This window comes from Portunus trituberculatus, chromosome 2 (assembly GCF_017591435.1).
Source record: "Portunus trituberculatus isolate SZX2019 chromosome 2, ASM1759143v1, whole genome shotgun sequence".
Taxonomy (NCBI): Eukaryota; Metazoa; Arthropoda; class Malacostraca; order Decapoda; family Portunidae; genus Portunus; species Portunus trituberculatus.
In genome coordinates, this window is record NC_059256.1 from 9,131,303 (window position 1) to 9,153,802 (window position 22,500).

The window sequence follows — 22,500 nt, forward strand, 5'->3', positions numbered from 1 at the left end:
TTAGGCCAGCAAGGGCATGGAAAACGTCGTTACGATGAATTTTGATTGAATACATGAAATAGTTAGAGGGAGGAGGAGAGGGAGGGACAAACTCAGAGTCCTTCAAGGTGGAGTTGTGAGCAAAGGTTTGAGAGAAGAGTTCAGCTTTAGAGACAGAAGAGATGGCAGTGGTGCCATCAGGATGAAATAAAGGAGGGAAAGATGAAGAAGTGAAGTTATTTGAGATGTTTTTGGCCAGATGCAAGAAGTCTTGAGTTTGAAAGATTTTGACATTTACTATTTATGAAGGAGTGTTTGGTAAGTTGAAGAACAGACTTGGCATGATTCCGGGCAGAGATATAAAGTGCATGAGATTCAGGAGATGGAAGGCTCAAGTACCTTTTGTGGGCAACCTCTGTATCATGTATCTCAACCAAGGTTGAGAAGGTTTAGGTTGAGAAAAAGAATGAGGAATGTACGCCTCCATGCCAGACACTATCACCTCTGTTATGCGTTCAGCACAAAGAGATGGGTCTCTGACACGGAAGCAATAATCATTCCAGTGAAAATCAGCATAATACCTCCTCAGGTCCCCCAACTGGCAGAGGCAAAACGCCAGAGGCACCTTCGCTTTGGGGATCCTGTGGAGGGATTGGAGAAATAGGACAAGATACAGAAATGAGATTGTGATCGGAGGAGCCCAACGGAGATGAAAGGGTGACAGCATAAGCAGAAGGATTAGAGGTGAGGAAGAGATCAAGAATGTTGGGCGTGTCTCCAAGACAGTCAGGAATACGAGTAGGGTGCTGCACTAGTTGCTCTAGGTCATGGATGATAGCAAAGTAGAAGGCTAGTTCACCAGGGTGGTCAGTGAAGGGAGAGGAAAACCAAAGCTGGTGGTGAACATTGAAATCTCCAAGGATGGAGATCTCCACGAAAGGGTAGAGGGACAGAATGTGCTCCACTTTGGAAGTTGAATAGTCAAAGAATTTACTAGTCAGAGGAATTAGGAGAGAGATATCCGTCTGGAAATAACTATATATTAATGTACGATAAAAAAATAAAAAAAAACCGGAGTATATACATAATGAAATTCAGTCAATAATCTGATAATCTTTTTTTATTGGCTGGGAGTAACCTTATTTTCAAATGTTCGTGATGAAAATAATCAATAACCCTCTCTCTCTCTCTCTCTCTCTCTCTCTCTCTCTCTCTCTCTCTCGTCTTCCTCACTTGTATCTACATTCTCACACATGATTGGTCGCCGTGGTGGATAAGTTCTGCCTGCTCTCACAGCCCAGCCAACCACACTTCTTGCCTTGCGTTGATTCTAGTGGGTAGTTGGTTCAGGCAATACCTCTCTCACACACACACACACACACACACACACACACACACACACACACACACACACACACACACACACAATATTCACTTTCTGAGCTTTAATAATGACAAGATGACACAAAACACTTAGAGAGAGTACACAGTTGATGGATCGATACGTGACAATTAATAGCTCGAAGTGAAGTACAGCGCAGGACAGTAACAATAGTGCTATCAATAATGACTGACTGCTGCATATTGATTTGAACCTCTTGGGAAACTCACTGATGTACACAATTCAGCCATGTCATTGCCAAGGTGCTGCCTCAAGGATCTCAACAATGGTGGAGATGATTGAGTGATATCCTCCAGAGTGCAGATACCGTTGAAGAAAGGTTTGGTAATGGTACATCCTCTAGTCCCCACTACCTCTACATGTTCTATTTGGACTGCAGACATGGTACAGCTGCAAGGTAATGTTGAGAGCCAGGCTAGCACATAATATAGTGACACCTTTCTCTGCTATCACAAGGCGCCAGGCAGAAGTAATCGAACTGACACGAGCTGTTCTAAGGTTTAAACACAAAAGCATAGGGACATTTCAAGGGGTGAGTGGTGGATAGGAAAAGACAGCCACCACAGACCTAACTGGCCAATCACACACCACTTGGTGTGATGTATGTTTTATGTCATATGTCTCCAAGGTATGTATTCCTGGTCAGTCTGCTACTCGTACTTTGTGAACATGGGGGTTGGGTTAATTTTGTTAAGATACGTTATAGGTTTCCGAAACCAATTGTGTTCATTTTCGTGTTCGTAATCATCGATTGTTGTAATGTATGTTGTATCCTTAAGGACGTTCTCTATTTTTTGTTTAATTGTGTTTCCTCTTTTATGGAATGTGATGTTTAAAGGGTCAAGGTTTGATAATGAGTGTAGTTCCTGTGTTGTTTTTGTGTATGGGTATTTCTCTTGGTGTGCAAACCTTAATGCTCTGTTTTGTATTCGTTGTAGTGAAAGCATTTGTTGTTTTGAGAGTGCGTTAAGTGTGTATGTTGGATATGTAAGGATAGGAAGGACACATGCTTTGACTAAATGCAATTTTATGTTGGTGTTTAGCGTTTCAAAGCGTTTTATTACTTTGAGTGCATGGGAAGCTTTTTTGATTATATGTGTGACATGTTTGCTGTATCCACGTGGGCAGAGTTTTAATCCTAATACATTTGCTTCATTTGAGTAGGGTATTAAGTTTCCTCCGATGTAAACCGGGGTTGTCTTTAATAACGCTATGGGGAGGATAGTGAATTTTGATGTGTTGGTTTTATTTTCCATTTGTTCTCAAAGTCATTTATGTTTTAATTTCCTTCTCTATCTTTTTTGTTAGCATATTTCTTGATTTTCCTGCCTGGGTTATAATTTGTGTGATGTCGTCTGCGTATTGTATGTTTATCCCATCTGTAATTGGTGGGGTATGTCGTATGTATATATTGTGTAAAGTGTGGGTGATAGGCTGCTCCCCTGTGGTACACCACTGAGGAGTTGAAAGCTTGGGCCTTCGAAACTATTTAGTGAAATAGAGGCTGATCTATTGTCGAGAAAGTTACAAAGTAGTTTAGCTATTATTCTAGGAAGTTGTATCTGCTGTAACTTGTATTTGAGACCATTTATCCATACCTTGTCAAATGCCTTGGAGACATCTCTTAAAACTATACAGCACTGTTTTTGTCTGAGAGGGATTTTGAAATGGTTTCTGTGATTGTTGCTAGGGCTGTGTCTGTTGATCTGTGTTTGCGGAAACCATGTTGTGTGTCTGGTAGTATATTGTTGTGTTCTAAAAAAGTTCTGACTCTCTCGTTAATTATTTTTTCATAGATTTTGCCAGGTACTTCAAGTAGTGATATGGGGCGGAAGTTATTGGGGTCTGTTGTTGGTTTGTTTGGTTTGGGAATCAATTTTATTTTAGAGTGTTTGAATATGTTTGGAAAATATCCCATGGATAGCGATATGTTGAGAAGTTTTGTGAATATTTCTAAGACTTCATCTGGTAGATTCTGAAGAATGGTCTTATTTATTTTAGAGTATCCTGGTGTGTTATTTTTAATTGTTTTAAAATGTTTTTAATTTTGTGTATTGTGATTTTGGATGTTAAGTAATTATTGTTATTTAGGTTATCTGGGTTTCCTTGATGGTAGGGAAGTATTTCTACTATGTTGTTATTAATGTAAGTGTTAACTATTTGATCGTTCTCTTGATCGAACAATATATTTTCTGTAGGGTTTATTCTGAAGATATTGCTCCAGATATCTCTAAAAAATTTCTTTGTCTTTTCTTCATATATTTTACCTGTACTTGTTTCTATTGTAATTTGCAATATGTCAGTGTCATAATCGTCTTTTATTTTGTGTTTCAGGTTATGTTTAACAAGAATAGCTGAACCATCATGCAGTTCATCGCTGGAGTCAGTGAGGTAAGTAGTGTAGTTGAAATTTTTTATATTTTCGTGTTTTTTGATCCCGTGACTATTAAGGAGTATTACATCTGGGTTTATATCCTTGTATACGTTACTGAGGGAGGTTTTCTTGTTGTTCCAGTGTTGTACGTTGTGTTGTAAAATAGTAAGTGTGTGTGGTGTGTGAGTGTCTGCCATGTTGTGTGAGATGTTGGATTAGGGGGTTTAGTTTCTATTAGTATTACTTGTAGGAGTGTCTGTGGTAGGTTTTGTCGATTTACTTCGTGGTGGTGTTCTCTCTTCAGATAGCCCATTACGAATTTTGTTAAAGAGAGTGTCCTCAATTATGCGCCAGCAGTTAGACAGGTCTATCTCGTTGTTTATTAGGCAGTTATAAATTTTTTGTTCAGTATGTGCTGTGGTTGTGAATCTCCATTTAAATTTACCAGTGTCAATAGCTGTTTTTAGGTAGTTCAGGCTGAATGATTCTTTTGGCCATCCTTCGCTCTTTTTTGTGATTATTTGCATCCCTAATTGTGCACCAGGGAGCTTTTCTAGTGTGGGCATGACCTCAGTCTGAGTGTTAGTAGGAGTTGGTGTAGTTATGTTCGTCTCATGGTTTCGTGTGATAGTTTGGGAAGTGAGTGTGTTAGTGTTCGTTGTAGGTTCAAAGTGTTCTGAGGTTGTAGTGTCTAGGTTGTGCTGAGGCATTAAGTTGAGTATAGCATTTGAGGGTGGGTCTTCCGGTATGATTATGCTAGGAAGATTGTTTGCTTTATATAGTTTGTTTAATTCTGTATTAAAGCTGCCTGGGTGGATCGAGTTCAGGTAGTGGGCGTGCATTAAGCAAGTTTGAATTTTAATGTTTGTTTCTCTATCGATCTGGCAAGTGGCAATAGGTTGATGCATCGTTTGTTTAGTAGCTTGGCTGTATGTGTGTGATTTTGTTTGGTTTTTTGCTTTACGTTTTTCGGAGATAGCTTTTTTCCTTAGAGGACATTTATTGGCTAGGGAATGGTGTTCCCCTGAACAATTTATGCACTTTTTGGTAGTGGAATTGCATTGTTTCCAGTTGTGTTCTGTGCTGGAGCATTCGGAGCATATTTTGAAATCATTTCCTTTAGGGCATTTGTTAGTTGGGTGGTCCTCGATAAGATAACATTTCAAACAGGTCATTAAAGGGATGTGTTCGTCCATACTGATTGATATTGAAGTGCGGGATACTCATGTGAAAGGCGAGTAGTCCCTTGTCTGTGGCTTTCTTTGCTGCTGTGGAACTGTTCAGGGTTATTTTGATTATTTTTGTTTTAGGGATCTTAAATATGTTTTCAATCCCTTCATTGAGAAAGTCATTTTCGTTGAGTAATTCTGCCTCTATTTCCTTTTCAGTATTATTGTATATGTGCTCGTCAGTGTTACGAAGCACTATGGTTCGTTTGGCTCGTATTTCCGGGGGTAGAAGAGGTTGGAAGTTATCAGCTTTGAGTAGTTCTAAGGTAGTGGAAGAAAAGATTTTATCAGCATCATCGTCCGTCCTGGTGAGTACTAAGAAAGCGTCTGGTGTCGTGATAATCCGAGTAGCGTAAATGAGTTGGTCAGATAGTGTTCTTACGAGTTTTTGTTTGTTAGTCCCCGAAGGGGAAGGAGTCTTTATTTTGACTCTAGGCATACTGCATTAACGGTTATGGCAGCAACACGGTAAAAGAATATAAATCCTACAAGGGGGCCTAAGCCCGACACACGACGCAGCTAAGATAGAAAAACAGAAGGAGCCTACCTATGCGAGGCAGTTTGAACACCCGGTTTCTAAAAACCGTCGCAATGTCCCTGCCCGCGCCTAACCCTAACCGAGTTTTGGCCCACCTAAGGCCGAAAAGGAAATAAAGTAGAAGGCAAAAAGGCACTGCACAAGGGCGAGCTCTCTACCAAGTGGGAGAGCCCCGGCACACAAGTGCAGGCTTCGAGCGTAAACAGGGCTCGGGAGCAAACGGCGAACCAAGGAAGGAAACGAGGAAGGAGAGGTCCCTAGCAGTAGAACCCAGAGGGAGGGCTGGCACACTACCAAAGTATCCCTAGGCCGCGCTAGCCAACCTAGAGACATCTGTGGCTGGCTAGGAGCTCGGAAAGCGGGCCTATGTATGGTGTGTGCCTCACACATGGACTCACACCACCATCTTTAGACGGGATGGAATCAAAAGCTGTTTGTCTCATCAACTCCTCTCCTCTGACTGTCTTCAGCCTCTCTCTCACCGCTGCAATGTTGCATCTCCTGCTATCTTTTACCGCTATTTTCATGCTAACTGCATGCCTCCCCTCCTTTCTTCTCCCTCACCCTCGCTGCACACTTTCTTCTTCCTCCCACCACTATTCTGTCAACATCCCTAATGCAAGAGTTAACCAGTACTCTCAATTATTCATCCCTTTCCCTAGTAATCTCTGGAACTCTGCCTGCTTCTTTATTTCCATCTACCTGTGCGCCTTAACTCATCCGGAAGGGAGGTTGCAAGACACGTGTTTTCCGCTTTTTTTCCACCTTTATATCTGACACCTTGTTGGAAGTGAAATTAAGTGAGCCTTTTTTTTGGGGGGGAGTTAAGATTTTTTTTCCCTTTGTGCAGTGATCCACTTACATAAATAGAAAGGAAGAGTGAAACACTGTTTATTGAGGCAGGTGGCGCAGCAGCTAGGCGGGTACAGGGTCAAGAGGCACGTACTGGTGGCTGTACGGACACGACTCACTCCTGGTGCACTGCAGAGTGTCAGGGTTGAAGACAAGGTCATCGGAGCACGTCTCCGTCGGGGCATAGTCATCAGTGACCTCCACACAGTGGTAGTATTCCCTCAGGCACTGTGTCTTGCATTTGGGGAAGAAGCCTGTCTCCTGGCACGTGTACGGGTCGATGCAGCCGTTCTCGTCCACCACGTTCCTGCACAGCGTCATGCACGGCGCCGTGCTGCTACACTCTCCTGCGTGCATGTCAAAGTGCTCACCATCTCTACACTCACCAGGGATTGTCGGCATTACATGATTCTCTAAGCAGAAGAAGAACTTCCGGCAGTCTGTGGGGTCCTCTACCTTCTTGCCAATGTCTCCTTCGTAGCAGTAGGGGCGGCAGTGGCAGCAAGCAGACTCATCCGCCACACATTCCTTACCATCAAAATACGGTTCATCAGCGGGACACGTCTGAGCCGGCCCAGGGTCTGTACCCGATGTACCAGTACACTGGTGGTACACGCTGCAGTCAAATGGATCAGCTATCATTCCATCCTTATCATTATCACAGGTATAAAAACAACCACCTTCGTTTGTGGAGCCGCAAGAAAACTGGCATTCGGCATCTGGTGAGCACTCTGAATCAATCATGTTGAATATCTGACCGTCCGGGCAGGGGAGGGGGTCATCGAATAAGAACACGCCGGGACCTTTGCACATGTAGTAAGTGCTGCAGTCTAAAGGGTTCGGCACTTTGTCCATTCCTTCACAATCTCTACATAATATGGCTGGGTCATCACCACAATAACTGGTTTCTACAGGTACGCATATCGCATCCACCAAGATGACTCTAGCTGATGCCTGGTGGTGGAGACACAGTGGTTAGAGTCACACACACACACACACACACACACACACACACACACACACACACACACACACAACTCACAATGAGGAGGAGGGACAGAAGGCAAGCGGCGCGCGGAGCCATGGCTGTGCACAGCAGACACACCAACAGCGTGTACTGTACACGTCAGGACACTTACACATACACAGACACATACAGACACACAGTCTTATATAGCACAAGCCAAGACCACAGCAGGCGGTGCTTCTCACAACCTTGGTGCCTTCAAGCACAACAACACACCGCCAGGCTGTCCCGTTCACACACACGCCGCCTCTCTCTCTCTCTCTCTCTCTCTCTCTCTCTCTCTCTCTCTCTCTCTCTCTCTCTCTCTCTCTCTCTCTCTCTCTCTCTCTCTCTCTCTCTGTCCAGGCCCTCGTCCAGGGCGTTTTGCCAGTCTTTGGTGAGGAGCAGGAGTAGGTCGGGTAGGACTGAAACCACAACACACTCCACACACCGGGACAGCGAGGCCACAACCCCTCCAGTTACACCCCGTACCTATTTACTGCTGCCTCAACACACCCTACACATTAACACACCACACCACACTCCACACACCGGGACAGCGAGGCCACAACCCCTCCAGTTACACCCCATACCTATTTACTGCTGCCTCAATACACCCTACACATTAACACACCACAACACACTCCACACACCAGGACCTCGAGTTACATCCCCTACCTATTTACTGCTGCCTCAACACACCCTACACATTAACACACTCCACACACCGGGACAGCGAGGCCACAACCCCTCCAGTTACACCCCGTACCTATTTACTGCTGCCTCAACACACCCTACATATTAACACACCACAACACACTCCACGCACCGGGACAGCGAGGCCACAAGCCCTCCAGTTACACCCCGTACCTATTTACTGCTGCCTCAACACACCCTACACATTAACACACCACAACACACTCCACACACCGGGACAGCGAGCCCACAACCCCTCCAGTTAACACCCCGTACCTATTTACTGCTGCCTCAACACACCCCACATTAACACACCACAACACACTCCACACACCGGGACAGCGAAGCCACAACCCTTCCAGTTACACCCCGTACCTATATACTGCTGCCTCAACACACCCTACACATTAACACACCACAACACACTCCACACACCGGGACAGCGAGGCCACAACCTCTCCAGTTACATCCCGTACCTATATACTGCTGCCTCAACACACCCTACACATTAACACACCACAACACACTCCACACACCGGGACAGCGAGGCCACACACCCCTCCAGTTACACCCCGTACCTATATACTGCTGCCTCAACACACCCTACACATTAACACACCACAACACACTCCACACACCGGGACAGCGAGGCCACAACCTCTCCAGTTACACCCCGTACCTATTTACTGCTAAGTGAACAGGGGCTACACATTAAGAGGCTTGCCCATTTGCCTCGCCGCCTCTGGACTCGAACACGGACTCTCTCGAGTGTGAGTCGAGCATGCTAACCACTACACTACGCGGTGTGTGTGTGTGTGTGTGTGTGTGTGTGTGTGTGTGTGTGTGTGTGTGTGTGTGTGTGTGTGTGACCGTAACCACTGTGTCCGCACCACCAGGCATCAGCAAGAGTCATCTTGGTGGATGCTGCATGCTCACCTATACCAGACGGTACTTGTGGCAATGACCCAACCATATCATGTGGTGGCTGTGTCGCAGGCGCTAAAGTGCCGAACCATGAAGACTGCTACAGTTACTACATGTGCGATGGTGACGGCGTCTTCCCATTCGATGACCCTCTCCCCTGTCCAGACGGTCAGGTATTCGACACGACAGCCTGCAAGCCAGACGATGGCACATGCACTACTATATGTCCCAACACTGGTGGTGACGGGGGTTGCTTTTATACTTGTGAATGGTATGTGGACAGAATGATATCCGATCCATTTGACTGCAGTGTGTACCACCAATGTAGTGGTACAGACCCTGGGCCGGCAATGACGTGTCCTGCTGATGCACCGTACTTTGATGGGGTGAAGTGTGGTGTGGATGAGTCTGCTTGCTGCCACTGCCGCCCCTACTGCTACGAAGAAGACATTGGCAAGAAGGTAGAGGACCCCACAGACTGCCGGAAGTTCTTCTTCTGCTTAGAGAATCATGTAATGCCGACAATCCCTGGTGAGTGTAGAGATGGTGAGCACTTTGACATGCACGCAGGAGAGTGTAGCAGCACGGCGCCGTGCATGACGCTGTGCAGGAACGTGGTGGACGAGAACGGCTGCATCGACCCGTACACGTGCCAGGAGACAGGCTTCTTCCCCAAATGCAAGACACAGTGCCTGAGGGAATACTACCACTGTGTGGATGTCAATGATGACTACGCCCCGACGGAGACGTGCTCCGATGACCTTGTCTTTAACCCTGACACTCTGCAGTGCACCAGGAGTGAGTCGTGTCCGTACAGTCACCAGTACGTGCCTCTTGGCCCTGTACCCGCCTAGCTGCTGCGGCGGCCGTGCACCTTCCTCAATAGACCGTGTTTCATTCTTTTCTACTTATGTAAAATGGTCACTGGATAACGGCAAAAGCAATCTAAACGACTATAAAAGACTTACTTTTCACTTTACTCTCTATGATATATAAGATATGAAGGTAAAAATGAATAATAATAAACAGATAAAAAAAAAAGCAGAGAACAAGTGTCTTGAAACCTCTCTCGTGAAAGAATTCAGGTCATAGGTAGGTGAAAATAAAGAATCAGGCAAGGAGTTCCAGAGATTATTAGAGAAAGAGATGAATGACCGCGAGTACACGCTGACTCCTGCATTGGAGAGATGGAGAGATGGACAGGATAAGAGAGAGAGAGAGAGAGAGAGAGAGAGAGAGAGAGAGAGAGAGAGAGAGAGAGAGAGAGAGAGAGAGAGAGAGAGAGAGAGAGAGAGAGAGAGAGAGAGAGAGAGAGAGAGAGAGAGAGAGAGAGAGAGAGAGAGAGAGAGAGAGAGAGAGAGAGAGAGAGAGAGAGAGAGAGAGAGAGAGAGAGAGAGAGAGAGAGAGAGAGAGAGAGAGAGAGAGAGAGAGAGAGAGAGAGAGAGAGAGAGAGAGAGAGAGAGAGAGAGAGAGAGAGAGAGAGAGAGAGAGAGAGAGAGAGAGAGAGAGAGAGAGAGAGAGAGAGAGAGAGAGAGAGAGAGAGAGAGAGAGAGAGAGAGAGAGAGAGAGAGAGAGAGAGAGAGAGAGAGAGAGAGAGAGAGAGAGAGAGAGAGAGAGAGAGAGAGAGAGAGAGAGAGAGAGAGAGAGAGAGAGAGAGAGAGAGAGAGAGAGAGAGAGAGAGAGAGAGAGAGAGAGAGAGAGAGAGAGAGAGAGAGAGAGAGAGAGAGAGAGAGAGAGAGAGAGAGAGAGAGAGAGAGAGAGAGAGAGAGAGAGAGAGAGAGAGAGAGAGAGAGAGAGAGAGAGAGAGAGAGAGAGAGAGAGAGAGAGAGAGAGAGAGAGAGAGAGAGAGAGAGAGAGAGAGAGAGAGAGAGAGAGAGAGAGAGAGAGAGAGAGAGAGAGAGAGAGAGAGAGAGAGAGAGAGAGAGAGAGAGAGAGAGAGAGAGAGAGAGAGAGAGAGAGAGAGAGAGAGAGAGAGAGAGAGAGAGAGAGAGAGAGAGAGAGAGAGAGAGAGAGAGAGAGAGAGAGAGAGAGAGAGAGAGAGAGAGAGAGAGAGAGAGAGAGAGAGAGAGAGAGAGAGAGAGAGAGAGAGAGAGAGAGAGAGAGAGAGAGAGAGAGAGAGAGAGAGAGAGAGAGAGAGAGAGAGAGAGAGAGAGAGAGAGAGAGAGAGAGAGAGAGAGAGAGAGAGAGAGAGAGAGAGAGAGAGAGAGAGAGAGAGAGAGAGAGAGAGAGAGAGAGAGAGAGAGAGAGAGAGAGAGAGAGAGAGAGACGCTCTCAGAAGGATCGCCAGTTTCCTCGACAGGAAGGGGAGACTGCTGCTGTACAAGGCACAGGTGCGGCCCCACCTTGAGTACGCAGCTCTCCTGGATGTCCTGTGCCGCCACACACAGAAGGAGACTGGACAGCATCCAACGCCGCGCCATACGGCTAGTAGATGCTGCAATACCACCTCACCCAGAGCCTGAGCGTCCTCTTGATTCACTGGAACACCGCAGAGATGTGGCGGCGATCGTAGTGTTCCATAAGGCACAGGTGCAAAGAGTGCCACATCTGGCAGGGCTGCGTCATCCTCTGAGAGTCACCGCACGGAGCACGAGAACGGTGCTCAATGGTGGTGACGCCGTAGAGGTGCCGCGATCCCACGGGTGTCAGCATCAACGCACCTTCGCAGGACGCGTCTCCAGGATGTGGAACTTGTTCACGGCCGCGGTGCCTCACGTCCAGGAGATGAACACACACAGTGTCAAACTGATGGCACATAAGTGGAGACAGACACTGCCAACTCCTCTGACACTCTTTGTGACGTGACACTCAGTGTAGTGCAGTGCGTGAATAGTGCTAGTGAAGTGAAAAGAACAGTGCTCCATCTTGTATATTATCTATTTTAAGTCTTGTAAATATTGTAGAGAAATAGATTGTAGTACCCTTTAGAATAGGTAGCACACGACAGTGCGCCTTTGGGTACATGTTCTTCTGTATAAATTATGTTTAAATAAAAAAAAAAAAAAAAGAGAGAGAGAGAGAGAGAGAGAGAGAGAGAGAGAGAGAGAGAGAGAGAGAGAGAGAGAGAGAGAGAGAGAGAGAGAGAGAGAGAGAGAGAGAGAGAGAGAGAGAGAGAGAGAGAGAGAGAGAGAGAGAGAGAGAGAGACTGCTAACTCTGTACAGGGGCATCATCCGCCCATGTATGGTGTGTGCCTCACATGTAGTTACTGCATAGTTGTTGGAAGGGGAGGGTTCCACTCACACCACCATCTTTAGACAGGATGGAATTAAAAGCTGTTCGTCTCATCAACTCCTCTCCTCTGATTGACTGTCTTGAGCGTTTCTCTCTCTCTCTCACCGCTGCAATGTTGCATCTCTTGCTATCTTCTACCGCTATTTTCATGCTAACTCCTCTTCTCATCTTGCTAACTGCATGCCTCTCCTCCTTTCTTCTCCCTCACCCTCGCTGCACACTTTCTTCTTCCTCTCACCATGCACTATTCTGTCAACATCTCTAATGCAAGAGTTAACCAGTAGTACTCTCAATTATTTATACTTTTCCCTGCTAATCTCTGGAACTCTCTGCCTGCTTCTGTATTTCCATCTATGCACCTTAACTCATCCGCAAAGGAGGTTTCAAGACATGTGTTCTCTCCCTTTTCTTTCTTCCTTTTACCTCTATATCTGAATGACATCTCATGGAAAGTGAAAATAAGTGAGCCTTTTTTGTTTAGATTCTTTCCCCTTGTCCACTGACACTCATATAAATAGCAAGAAAGATTGAAAGACGCTTTATTGAGGCAGATAGCGCCGCAGCAGCTAGGTGGGTACAGGGCTAAGAAGCACGTACTGGTGACTCTCTGGAACTCTCTCTCTCTCTCTGCTTCTGTCTTTCCACCTACCTATGACCTAAACTACCTCCCAAATGCGGTTTCAAGACATTTTCTATATATTTATTTACTTTTACACTCGGCATCTTATGGGAAGTGAAAACAAGTGAGCTTTTTTTAATAGTTGTTTCTTTAGATTGGTGAATGACCTTCAATAAATAAAAAGGAAGAGTGAAACACTGTTTATTGAGACAGGTGGCACCGCAGCAGCTAGGCGGGTACAGGGCCACGAGGCACGTACTGGTGACTGTACGGACACGACTCAGTCTTGGTGCACTGCAGAGTGTCAGGGTTGAAGACAAGGTCATCGGAGCACGTCTCCGTCGGGGCGTAGTCATCATTGACATCCACACAGTGGTAGTATTCCCTCAGGCACTGTGTCTTGCATTTGGGGAAGAAGCCTGTCTCCTGGCACGTGTACGGGTCGATGCAGCCGTTCTCGTCCACCACGTTCTTGCACAGCGTCATGCACGGCGCCGTGCTGCTACACTTCCTCGCGTGGGAGTCTAAGTGCTCACCATCTTCACACTCACTTTGGATCGTCGGTATCTTATATGCTCTGCTTTCCACAATAAGTACTTCCGACAGTCTGTAGGGTCCGCTACGGAAATATCTAGAATGGTTCGTCTGTATAGGTTTATCGCCGCATGTCGCATCTACCAAGATAACTCTTGCCAATGCCTGGCGGTGGGGACACAGTGGTTAGGGTCACACACACACACACACACACACACACACACACACACACACACACACACACACACACACACACACACACACACACACACAATGAAGGAGAGGTTGAGTTATTGTCTCTGTCCGTTCTTGTCTTTCTTTCTATTTGTTCTTTTCTTAATTATTTTTCTTGTTCTTTGGTTTATTTATATTTTTATCTTCTTCCTCTTTTTATTATTCTTTTTCCTTCGTTCCGAAAAAGGTTATATCTCTCACTAATGAATTCTACTACTACTACTACTACTACTACTACTATATTTCACTGCTATTACTGCTACTGCTACTACTACCGTGGTTTTCTCATACCTGCAGTAGTAGTAGTAGTAGTAGTAGTAGTAGTAGTAGTAGCAGTAGTAGTAGTAGTAGTAGTAGTAGTAGTGGTGGTGGTGGTGGTGGTGGTGGTGGTGGTGGGAAATACAGTGTAACAATCTTATCATGTATGAATTGAAGGGTGGGAAGGCGTGGATTTGCATCTGGTATCACTGCTTTGACACGTGATACACTCAACGTATTGTTTCTTTTACTTATTTAGTTATTTGTGTGTCATGTGTACAAATATTTTTCTATTTCTTTGGAGAGAGAGAGAGAGAGAGAGAGAGAGAGAGAGAGAGAGAGAGAGAGAGAGAGAGAGAGAGAGAGAGAGAGAGAGAGAGAGAGAGAGAGAACTAATAATACAACAAATAGCAATAATAATGATGATACTACTACTACTACTATTACTACTACTCCTACTATATTATACTACTACTACTACTACTACTACTACTACTACTACTCCTACTACTACTACTCCTACTACTACGAATAATAATAATAATAATAATAATAATAATAATAATAATAATAATGATGATGATGATAATAACAATAATAATGATGTCATAGCAAGCATCATTCCTTCCTTCACACAGCTATACATTCTCATATCTATCTAATTATTGACACGGCTCCTAATATGGCACGGTCACGCCCACTCATCAAGGCAACGACTATGATTGGCTGGCCAGTGAGAGAAGGCGAGGTTTATCCACCACACCGACCAATCACGTGCCAGAATGTACATAAGATTGAGAGTGAGTGAGTGAGAGAGAGAGAGAGAGAGAGAGGGTGTATGAGTGTGGTGGAGGTGCGGTGCATGTGAACGGGACAGCCTGGCGGTGTTATGTCGTGCTTGAAGGCACCAAGGTTGTGAGAAGCACCGCCTGCTGCCCCTGATGCTGTAGTCTTGGCCTGTGCTATATAGGACTGGGTGTGTCCGTCTGTGTGTCCTGACCTATAGAGTACACCGTTTGTTTGTCTGCCGTACACAGCCATGGCTCTGCGCGCCGGCTGTCTCCTGCCCCTCATCTTCATTGTGAGTTGTGTGTGTGTGTGTGTGTGTGTGAGTGTGTGTGTGTGTGTGTGTGTGTGTGTGTGTGTGTGTGTGTGTGTGTGTGTGTGTGTGTGTGTGTGTGTGTGTGTGTGTGTGTGTGTGTGTGTGTGTGTGTGTGTGTGTGTGTGTGTGTGTGACCATAACCACTGTGTCCCCACCACCAGGTATCAGCAAGTTTATTGAGGCAGGTGGCGCCGCAGCAGCTAGGCGGGTACAGGGCCAAGAGGCACGTACTGGTGACTGTACGGACACGACTCACTCCTGGTGCACTGCAGAGTGTCAGGGTTGAAGACAAGGTCACCAGAGCACGTCTCCGTCGGGGCGTAGTCATCATTGACCTCCACACAGTGGTAGTATTCCCTCAGGCACTGTGTCTTGCATTTGGGGAAGAAGCCTGTCTCCTGGCACGTGTACGGGTCGATACAGCCTTTCTTGTCTACCACGTTCCTGCACAGCGTCATGCACGGCGCCGTGCTGTTACACTCTCCTGCGTGCATGTCAAAGTGCTCACCATCCCTACACTCACCAGGGATGACCGGTATTTCATCTGGTTCTTAGTAGAAGAACTTCCGGCAGTCTGTGGGGTCCTCTACCTTCTTGCATACTTCTCTTATGTTGCAGTAGGGATGGCAGTGGCAGCAAGCAGACTCATCCACACCACACTTCTCCCCATCAAAGTACGGTGCATCAGCAGGACACGTCATAGCCAGCCCTGGCTCTGTGCCGGTACATTGGTGGCACAGATAGGCAAGCATGTGCCCTCGTCTGGCTTGCAGTTAAGCATCTGGAATATCTGACCGTCGGGCATGGGAGGGGGTTATCGTATAAGAAGCTGTTCTCATCCTTGCACACGTAGTAACTGCTGCAGTCAGAAGGACTCAGCATTCTTTCGCCTGGGGCACACTCAGCACAATTGGTCCCATCAACCGCACAAGGATCGGGTGTTGGGGGATCGCCGCATACAGCAACTACCAAGATGACTGTTGTCGATGCCTGGCGGTGGGGACACACTGGTTAGGGTGACACACACACACACACACACACACACACACACACACACACACACACACACACACACACACACACACACACACACACACACACACACACACACACACACACAACTCACAATGAAGAAGAGGGGCAGAAGGGTACAGTCGGCGCGTGCAGCCATGCGCTGTGCACTGCAGACAGACAAACAATGTGTACTATACAAGTGAGGACACACACTCACACACACACACACACACACACACACACACACACACACACACACACACACACACACACAGTCTTATGTAGCACAGACCAAGACCACAGCATCAGGGGCAGCAGGCGGTGCTTCTCACAACCTTTGTACCGTCAAGCACAACAAAATACCGCTAGGCTGTCTGTTCACACACACGCCGCCCCTCATACAGCCTCCCTCCCTTCTCTCTCTCTCTCTCTCTCTCTGTCTGTTACTACCCAATGAAAATTACGTTATTGAAAAAAAGCAGAGAAAGGAGAGGAGACATCGTGTGGATCAAGAGATGGAGGGAAGGACACACACACACACACACACATACATCTCCTCTACCAGTTCGCTACCAAGCTCCTCCACCACCCGCGCCACAGGAACCTGCTTCCCTCGATACCCCCTATGTTCTTGCTGGCCGGTGGTTTGCTCGTGGAAGTGAGGACAGTGCAGCCAGCATTGTCACCCCAACCACCACTCCGCTCACACCCAATCATTTCCTGCCGTCCACGTGGGGGGAGGGGAGACAACATTAGTGGCGCTGGTCCTGCGGCGACACAGCTCGCAATATCCTGCGTATACGCTTAGATCCTTTTTCAGAATGCATATCATGTCTCTAAAAAGGATAGTGAAAGGACTTTTATCATGTTTTTATGTGCTACTAGTTTAATGTCTCAAATTCGTGATTTCACACGTTCATCTACTCAAAGACTCTCATATACTATTGATGGACTAAGAGACATAGGAAAGACCAAAGCACTGGGTAGTTTGGCTGGTTTACTCTGTCCCAACTTGCCAAAAGAGATACGGCGACGTAAGCGTGGGAGGCCTGGTGGTCTGAAGCGGAGATTACATCGAGGAAGGTTAAACCATATCTGCCTTCAGTAGTCATGGGTAATGTACGGTCAATTCGCAACAAGTCTGATGAACTAGCAGCTAATGTTCGCTATCTTAATGTATTCAGGAATATATCTATTTTGTCTATTAAAGAAACCTGATTAACTAATAAAAATCCGGATGAACATGCATCCATAGACGGTTTTAGATTATAAGAGGTAATCGTAAATTAGAAAATGCACACAAAAAACGTGGGGGTGGACTTCGTGCATACATAAATAAGAAGTGGTGTCACTCGTGTACCAAGATCCTAGAATTACTGGTTACCAGTATTATCTCCAATACCACAGTTGAATACGCCAACGACTTGAATACTTTTTGTAATCGCTTTGACAGTCATGGTTTTACTGACGAGGTTTGCAATCTTAAACATATTTTATCTAAGAATGATCAATGCAACTTTTGTGTGTGGGAGTGACTCAGTTAATGTGTGTGCCTGTTAAGTGTGTGTGTGTGTGTGTGTGTGTGTGTGTGTGTGTGTGTGTGTGTGTGTGTGTGTGTGTGTGTGTGTGTGTGTGTGTGTGTGTGTGTGTGTGCCTGGCAACTGGACCATTCACCTTTACTGGTTCAAAACGTGGGAAGCAAGCAATTTGTTATGAGGCGTGGCTGGGATGGACTGTGATCATTGACTGATTGACAGACAAGCTGAATGTCTGACTGGCTAATTGACTGACTAACTGATTGGCTGACTGGCTGACTGACTGGCTTACTGAAGACTGTTTGAGTGTCTTGGTGAGGGTTTCATTTCCCAAGGGTGTGTATGGTTCACTGTCCGTGCAAGCCAAGCTCTACACTTCCCCGCCACAGCACTGTATTGACCCAGGAGACAAAGGTGCTGCCCAACACTTAACTGAGGCAGGTGGCGCCGCAGCAGCCAGGCGGGTACAGGGCCAGCGGGGAAGCTACTTGTAATTATAAGGACACGTCTCGTTCTTGATGCATGTCAGAGTGTCAGGGTTGAAGACAAGGTTATTGGGGCACCTCTCCGGCGTGGCGTAGTCGTCACTGACCTCCACACAGTGGTAGTATTCCCTCAGGCACTGTGTCTTACATTTGGGGAAGTAGCCTATTTCCTGGCACGTGTACGAGTCGATGCAGCCGTCCCCGTCTACCACGTTCCTGCACAGCGTCATGCACGGCGCCGTGCTGCTACACTGCTTGGCGTGCAAATCAAAGTGCTCTCCATCTTTACACTCACCACCGTACTTCGGTATCTCATGATTTCTTACGCACTCGAAGTACTTCCGGCAGTCTGTGGGGTCCTCTACGTACTTGCCTGCGTCATCAGCGTAGCAGTAGGGGCGGCAGTGGCAGCAGAGAGACTCATCCACATCACATTTCTCCCCATTAAAGTACGGTGCATCAGCAGGGCAAGTTATAGCCGGCCCAGGCTCTGTACCAGTACATTGGTGGTACACGCTGCAGTCAAATGGATCGGATATCTTTCTGCCATAATTCGCTTCACAGCTATAAAGGCAATTCCCGCCTTTGCCTGGCTTGCCGCAGTTAAACGAGCATCTGCCGCCTATGATGCAACCTCTCTCAATCTCGTCGAATATATAACCGTCCGGGCAGGGAAGGGGGTCAAGGTATAAGTAGTCGCCTTCACCATCGCACACATAGAAACTGGTGCAGTCAAAAGGGTCCGACACTGTTGCGCCTTCCCCACAGCCGGCACATGTTATGGCCGGGTCAGCAGTACAAGGGTCGCCTTCTGGTGGATCGCCGCATTTATGTGCATCAACCAAGATGACTCTTGCTGATGCCTGGCGGTGGGGACACAGTGGTTAGGGTCTCACACACACACATTTGTATACACACACACACACACACACACACACACACACAACTCACAATGAAGAGGATGGGCAGGAGGAGACAGCCGACGCGCGGAGCCATGGCTGTACAGGGAAAACAGACACCTAGCGTGTACTATACAGGTCAGGACACACACACACTCTTATATAGAACAGGCCAAGACCACAGCAACAGGAGGCAGCAGGCGGCGCTTCTTGCTGCCTAGGTACACTCAAGCACACACGCCGCCCATCCACCTTTCGTTTAAGAATAATTTGAGGTATTTTTGGTATTTGCTGTAAGGATTAAAAATGTTTTGGTTTTTGAGTGAAATAAAAATAAATAAGAGTGTTTTTGGTGTTTTTATGGGTGAAAATAAAATGTAACGAGTGATTCTTGTTTTGTTATTAATTTCTGATTTGTTTCTGAGTCTGAAATAAAACAACAATAAAATAATAGAGGGAATTTTTTGAGTGTTTTATTGACTTGTAGAAATAAACTCCATACTCTCTCTCTCTCTCTCTCTCTCTCTCTCTCTTCTCCCTCGCTCTTTATTCTAATCTTATTGTCTTATTAGAATTACAACAACTTGCTCTCTCAGGGACTCGAACCCAGGACAACAAACACTTGCCAGGCCTCCAGCCACTGCGCCAGAGAAGAGGAGGAGGAGGAGGAGGAGGAGGAGAAATACTAATAATTTAAACCCCACCCCTCTCTCACCATCACGACAAACACCTCCCTCCCCAACAATTATCAACCCCCACCCCACCTCCCTTTATCTTGTGGGAAGCAATGCAGCAGCTCTTGTTACCCCCCCCCCCACAGAGAGAGAGAGAGAGAGAGAGAGAGAGAGAGAGAGAGTATGGAGTTTATTTCTACAAGTCAATAAAACACTCAAAAAATTCCCTCTATTATTTTATTGTTGTTTTATTTCAGACTCAGAGAAACAAATCAGAAATTAATAACAAAACAAGAATCACTCGTTGCATTTTATTTTCACCCATAAAAACACCAAAAACACTCTTATTCATTTTTATTTCACTCAAAAACACACCAGAACTCTCTTATTCTTTAGTGCAAAACTTCAAAAAACACCTCAAATTATTCTTAAGCCTTTAAAAACACCAAGAACATCCTTATCTATTTTCATTTCACCCAAAAACACACTTATTCTTTAATGCAAACTCCAAAAACGCCTCAAATTATTCTTGAACCGATAAACCAACACCAAAAACACCCTTATATATTTTTATTTAACTCCAGAAACACACTAAAACACTCTTAATACCAAAAACACCTCAAATTATTCTTATACCCACAAAGCAACACTGAAAACACTCTTATTTTTATTTCACTCCAAAACACAACAAAACGTTCTTATTCTTAAATGCAAAACTCAAAAAACACCTGAAATTATTCTTGAACCCATAAAGCAACACCAAAAACACTCTTATATATTTTTATTTCACCCCAAAAACACAACAAAACTCTCTTAGGTCAGAAACACTTTTGGTCTCTCACCACGACTGTTTTGCAAGGCCACAGAGATGACTGGCGGAGTTTTCAAGAGTGTTTCTCCTGTTAATAATGTAAAAATGTCGTCACTCTGCCTCTAGGTCCGTAAAAACACGTTAAATATTTCGTGTACATTTGAATATACCCTCTTCAATTAGTGTATATCAAGCACAGAAGTGTTTAAGAAAATGAACCTTATTCTTCACAGGAATTTAAAAAAAAACACCACAAATTATTCTTGAACCCATAAAACACCACAAATTATTCTTGAACCCATAAAACACCACAGTCATCCTTTTTTTATTTTAATTTCACTCCAGAACACACCAATACACTCTTATTCTTTAATGCAAAGCTCCAAAAACACCTCAAAGTATTCTTGATCCTTTAAAAACATCAAAAACATCATTATCTATTTCTATTTCACTCAAAAACACAACAAAACACTTTTAATCTTTTCAAATACTAAAAACTCCTCAAATTATTCTTAAACCCATAAAAACATCCTTATCTATTTTTATTTCACTCCAAAACACAGCAAAACTCTCTTAATCCTTAATGCAAAACTCCAAATTATTTTTAATCCTTTAAAACACCAAAAACACTCTTATTAATTTTTATTTCAGCTAAAACACACAAAACTCTCTTAATCTTTAATGCAAATCTCCAAAAACACTTCAAATTACTCATAGTCCTTTAAAACACAAAAAAGATAATCATTTAATTTTATTTCACTCAAAAAAACACCAAAACACTCTTATTTTTTTTACAGCAAACTCCAAAAACACCTCAAATTATTCTTAATCCTTTGAAAAACACCAAAAACATCTTTATTTATTTTTATTTCACTCAAAAACACAGCAAAATTCTCTTAATCTTTACAACAAATCCTGAAAATTATGCTTAAACCCATAAAACAACACCAAAAGCATCTTTATCTATTTTTATTTCAGGCAAAAACACCTCAAATTATTCTTAAAAACACCAAAAACACCCTCATTTATTTTTATTTCAGCCAAAAACACACCAAAACTCTCTTAGTCCTTAATGCAAAACTAATAAAAAAAAAAAAAACACACACCTCAAATTATTCTTAATCCTTTAAAAACACCAAAAAACACCCTCATTAACTTTTATTTCAGCCAAAAACACACCAAAACTCTTAAAATCATTACAACAAACTCTGAAAACACCAAATTACTCTGAACAGCTTATTTTGAATCATAAAACACATTAAAACACCATTCTTAACATTATTCCAACCCAGAGAACCACCAAACAGTAATTCTTAACACTATTACAATTCTGATTACACAAAACAATCGTTCAAAGACTATATTTTGATTCAGGAAACACGCAAACCCACCGCCACTTTATTATTACTGGAAAACACACCAGGAGCACTTCACACTTTATATTGACTCAAAAAAGTAAGTAAATAAATAAATAAATAGAATAAAAAATCAAAATAAAACATCACAACTTTACTATCATTAAAAAAATAATAATAAATAAAAATAACACCAAAACCAATTCACACTTCACATTAACTTATATGAAAAAAAAAACATTACTTTATTATTACTGAATTAACACACCAAAACCACTTAATATTCCATAACTGACTGAAGAAACCACTAACTCTTTATCAATATTGACAAAAACACACACTAGAATCACTTAACACTTTATATTGTGTTCTTCAATGGGTTCTGATGCCATCCACCTTTCGTGTGTTTGTTTTGATGTTTGTGTGTGTCTCAGGATCTCTTGTGTGTGTGTGTGTGTGTGTGTGTGTGTGTGTGTGTGTGTGTGTGTGTGTGTGTGTGTGTGTGTGTGTGTGACTGGCAATAAAGCATCCACCTTATCTGGTTCTGTGGGGAGCAAGAGATTTGTTATGAGGCGTGGCTCAGAAGGATTGTGATGACTGACTGACTGACTCACTGAGAGGCTGAATGTTTGACTGATTGACTGGCTGACTGACTGATTGACTGACTGACTGGTTTACTGAGGACTGTTTGAGTGTATTGGTGAAGTTTACATTTCCCGAGGGTGTGTGTGGCTCACTGTCCGTGCAA

General features: G+C 44.6%; 6 protein-coding genes across 7 annotated transcripts in view; 2 read left to right on the forward strand and 4 right to left on the reverse strand.

Annotated features, from left to right (window-relative positions):
* Positions 1-6,399: 6,399 nt before the first annotated feature.
* Positions 6,400-7,540, reverse strand: LOC123504910 (peritrophin-48-like). Its single transcript, XM_045255829.1, has 2 exons — positions 7,417-7,540; positions 6,400-7,328 (listed from the first exon to the last, which is right to left on the reverse strand). The coding sequence occupies exons 1-2, from the start codon at positions 7,456-7,458 to the stop codon at positions 6,438-6,440; spliced, it is 933 nt and encodes a 310-aa protein (XP_045111764.1). The 5' UTR covers positions 7,459-7,540; the 3' UTR covers positions 6,400-6,437.
* LOC123506740 lies at positions 7,457-10,004 on the forward strand. The gene is made up of 2 exons (XM_045259024.1): positions 7,457-7,499; positions 9,073-10,004. The coding sequence occupies exons 1-2, from the start codon at positions 7,457-7,459 to the stop codon at positions 9,852-9,854; spliced, it is 825 nt and encodes a 274-aa protein (XP_045114959.1). The 3' UTR covers positions 9,855-10,004.
* A 3,025-nt stretch (positions 10,005-13,029) lies between these two features.
* Positions 13,030-16,397, reverse strand: LOC123504960. 2 transcript variants are annotated; one of them, XM_045255932.1, is made up of 2 exons: positions 16,106-16,397; positions 13,030-13,550 (listed from the first exon to the last, which is right to left on the reverse strand). In XM_045255932.1, the coding sequence occupies exons 1-2, from the start codon at positions 16,148-16,150 to the stop codon at positions 13,080-13,082; spliced, it is 516 nt and encodes a 171-aa protein (XP_045111867.1). In that variant the 5' UTR covers positions 16,151-16,397; the 3' UTR covers positions 13,030-13,079. The 2 variants fall into 2 exon arrangements, 1 of the variants encoding a protein (XP_045111867.1); XR_006674998.1 differs by lacking the exon at positions 13,030-13,550 and adding an exon at positions 15,833-15,969.
* Positions 14,827-16,071, forward strand: LOC123504953. Its single transcript, XM_045255919.1, has 2 exons — positions 14,827-14,958; positions 15,141-16,071. The coding sequence occupies exons 1-2, from the start codon at positions 14,917-14,919 to the stop codon at positions 15,771-15,773; spliced, it is 675 nt and encodes a 224-aa protein (XP_045111854.1). The 5' UTR covers positions 14,827-14,916; the 3' UTR covers positions 15,774-16,071.
* A 1,156-nt stretch (positions 16,398-17,553) lies between the features above and the next one.
* LOC123504928 (peritrophin-48-like) lies at positions 17,554-19,110 on the reverse strand. The gene is made up of 2 exons (XM_045255871.1): positions 18,965-19,110; positions 17,554-18,876 (listed from the first exon to the last, which is right to left on the reverse strand). The coding sequence occupies exons 1-2, from the start codon at positions 19,007-19,009 to the stop codon at positions 18,013-18,015; spliced, it is 909 nt and encodes a 302-aa protein (XP_045111806.1). The 5' UTR covers positions 19,010-19,110; the 3' UTR covers positions 17,554-18,012.
* Positions 19,111-22,284: 3,174 nt separating this feature from the next.
* LOC123504932 overlaps positions 22,285-22,500 on the reverse strand; it is a 6,814-nt gene continuing 6,598 nt past the window's right edge. Inside the window, exon 2 of the mRNA XM_045255885.1 lies at positions 22,285-22,500. This exon is cut by the window's right edge and continues 980 nt beyond it. The gene's annotated coding sequence lies outside the window, so the exon portion shown is untranslated.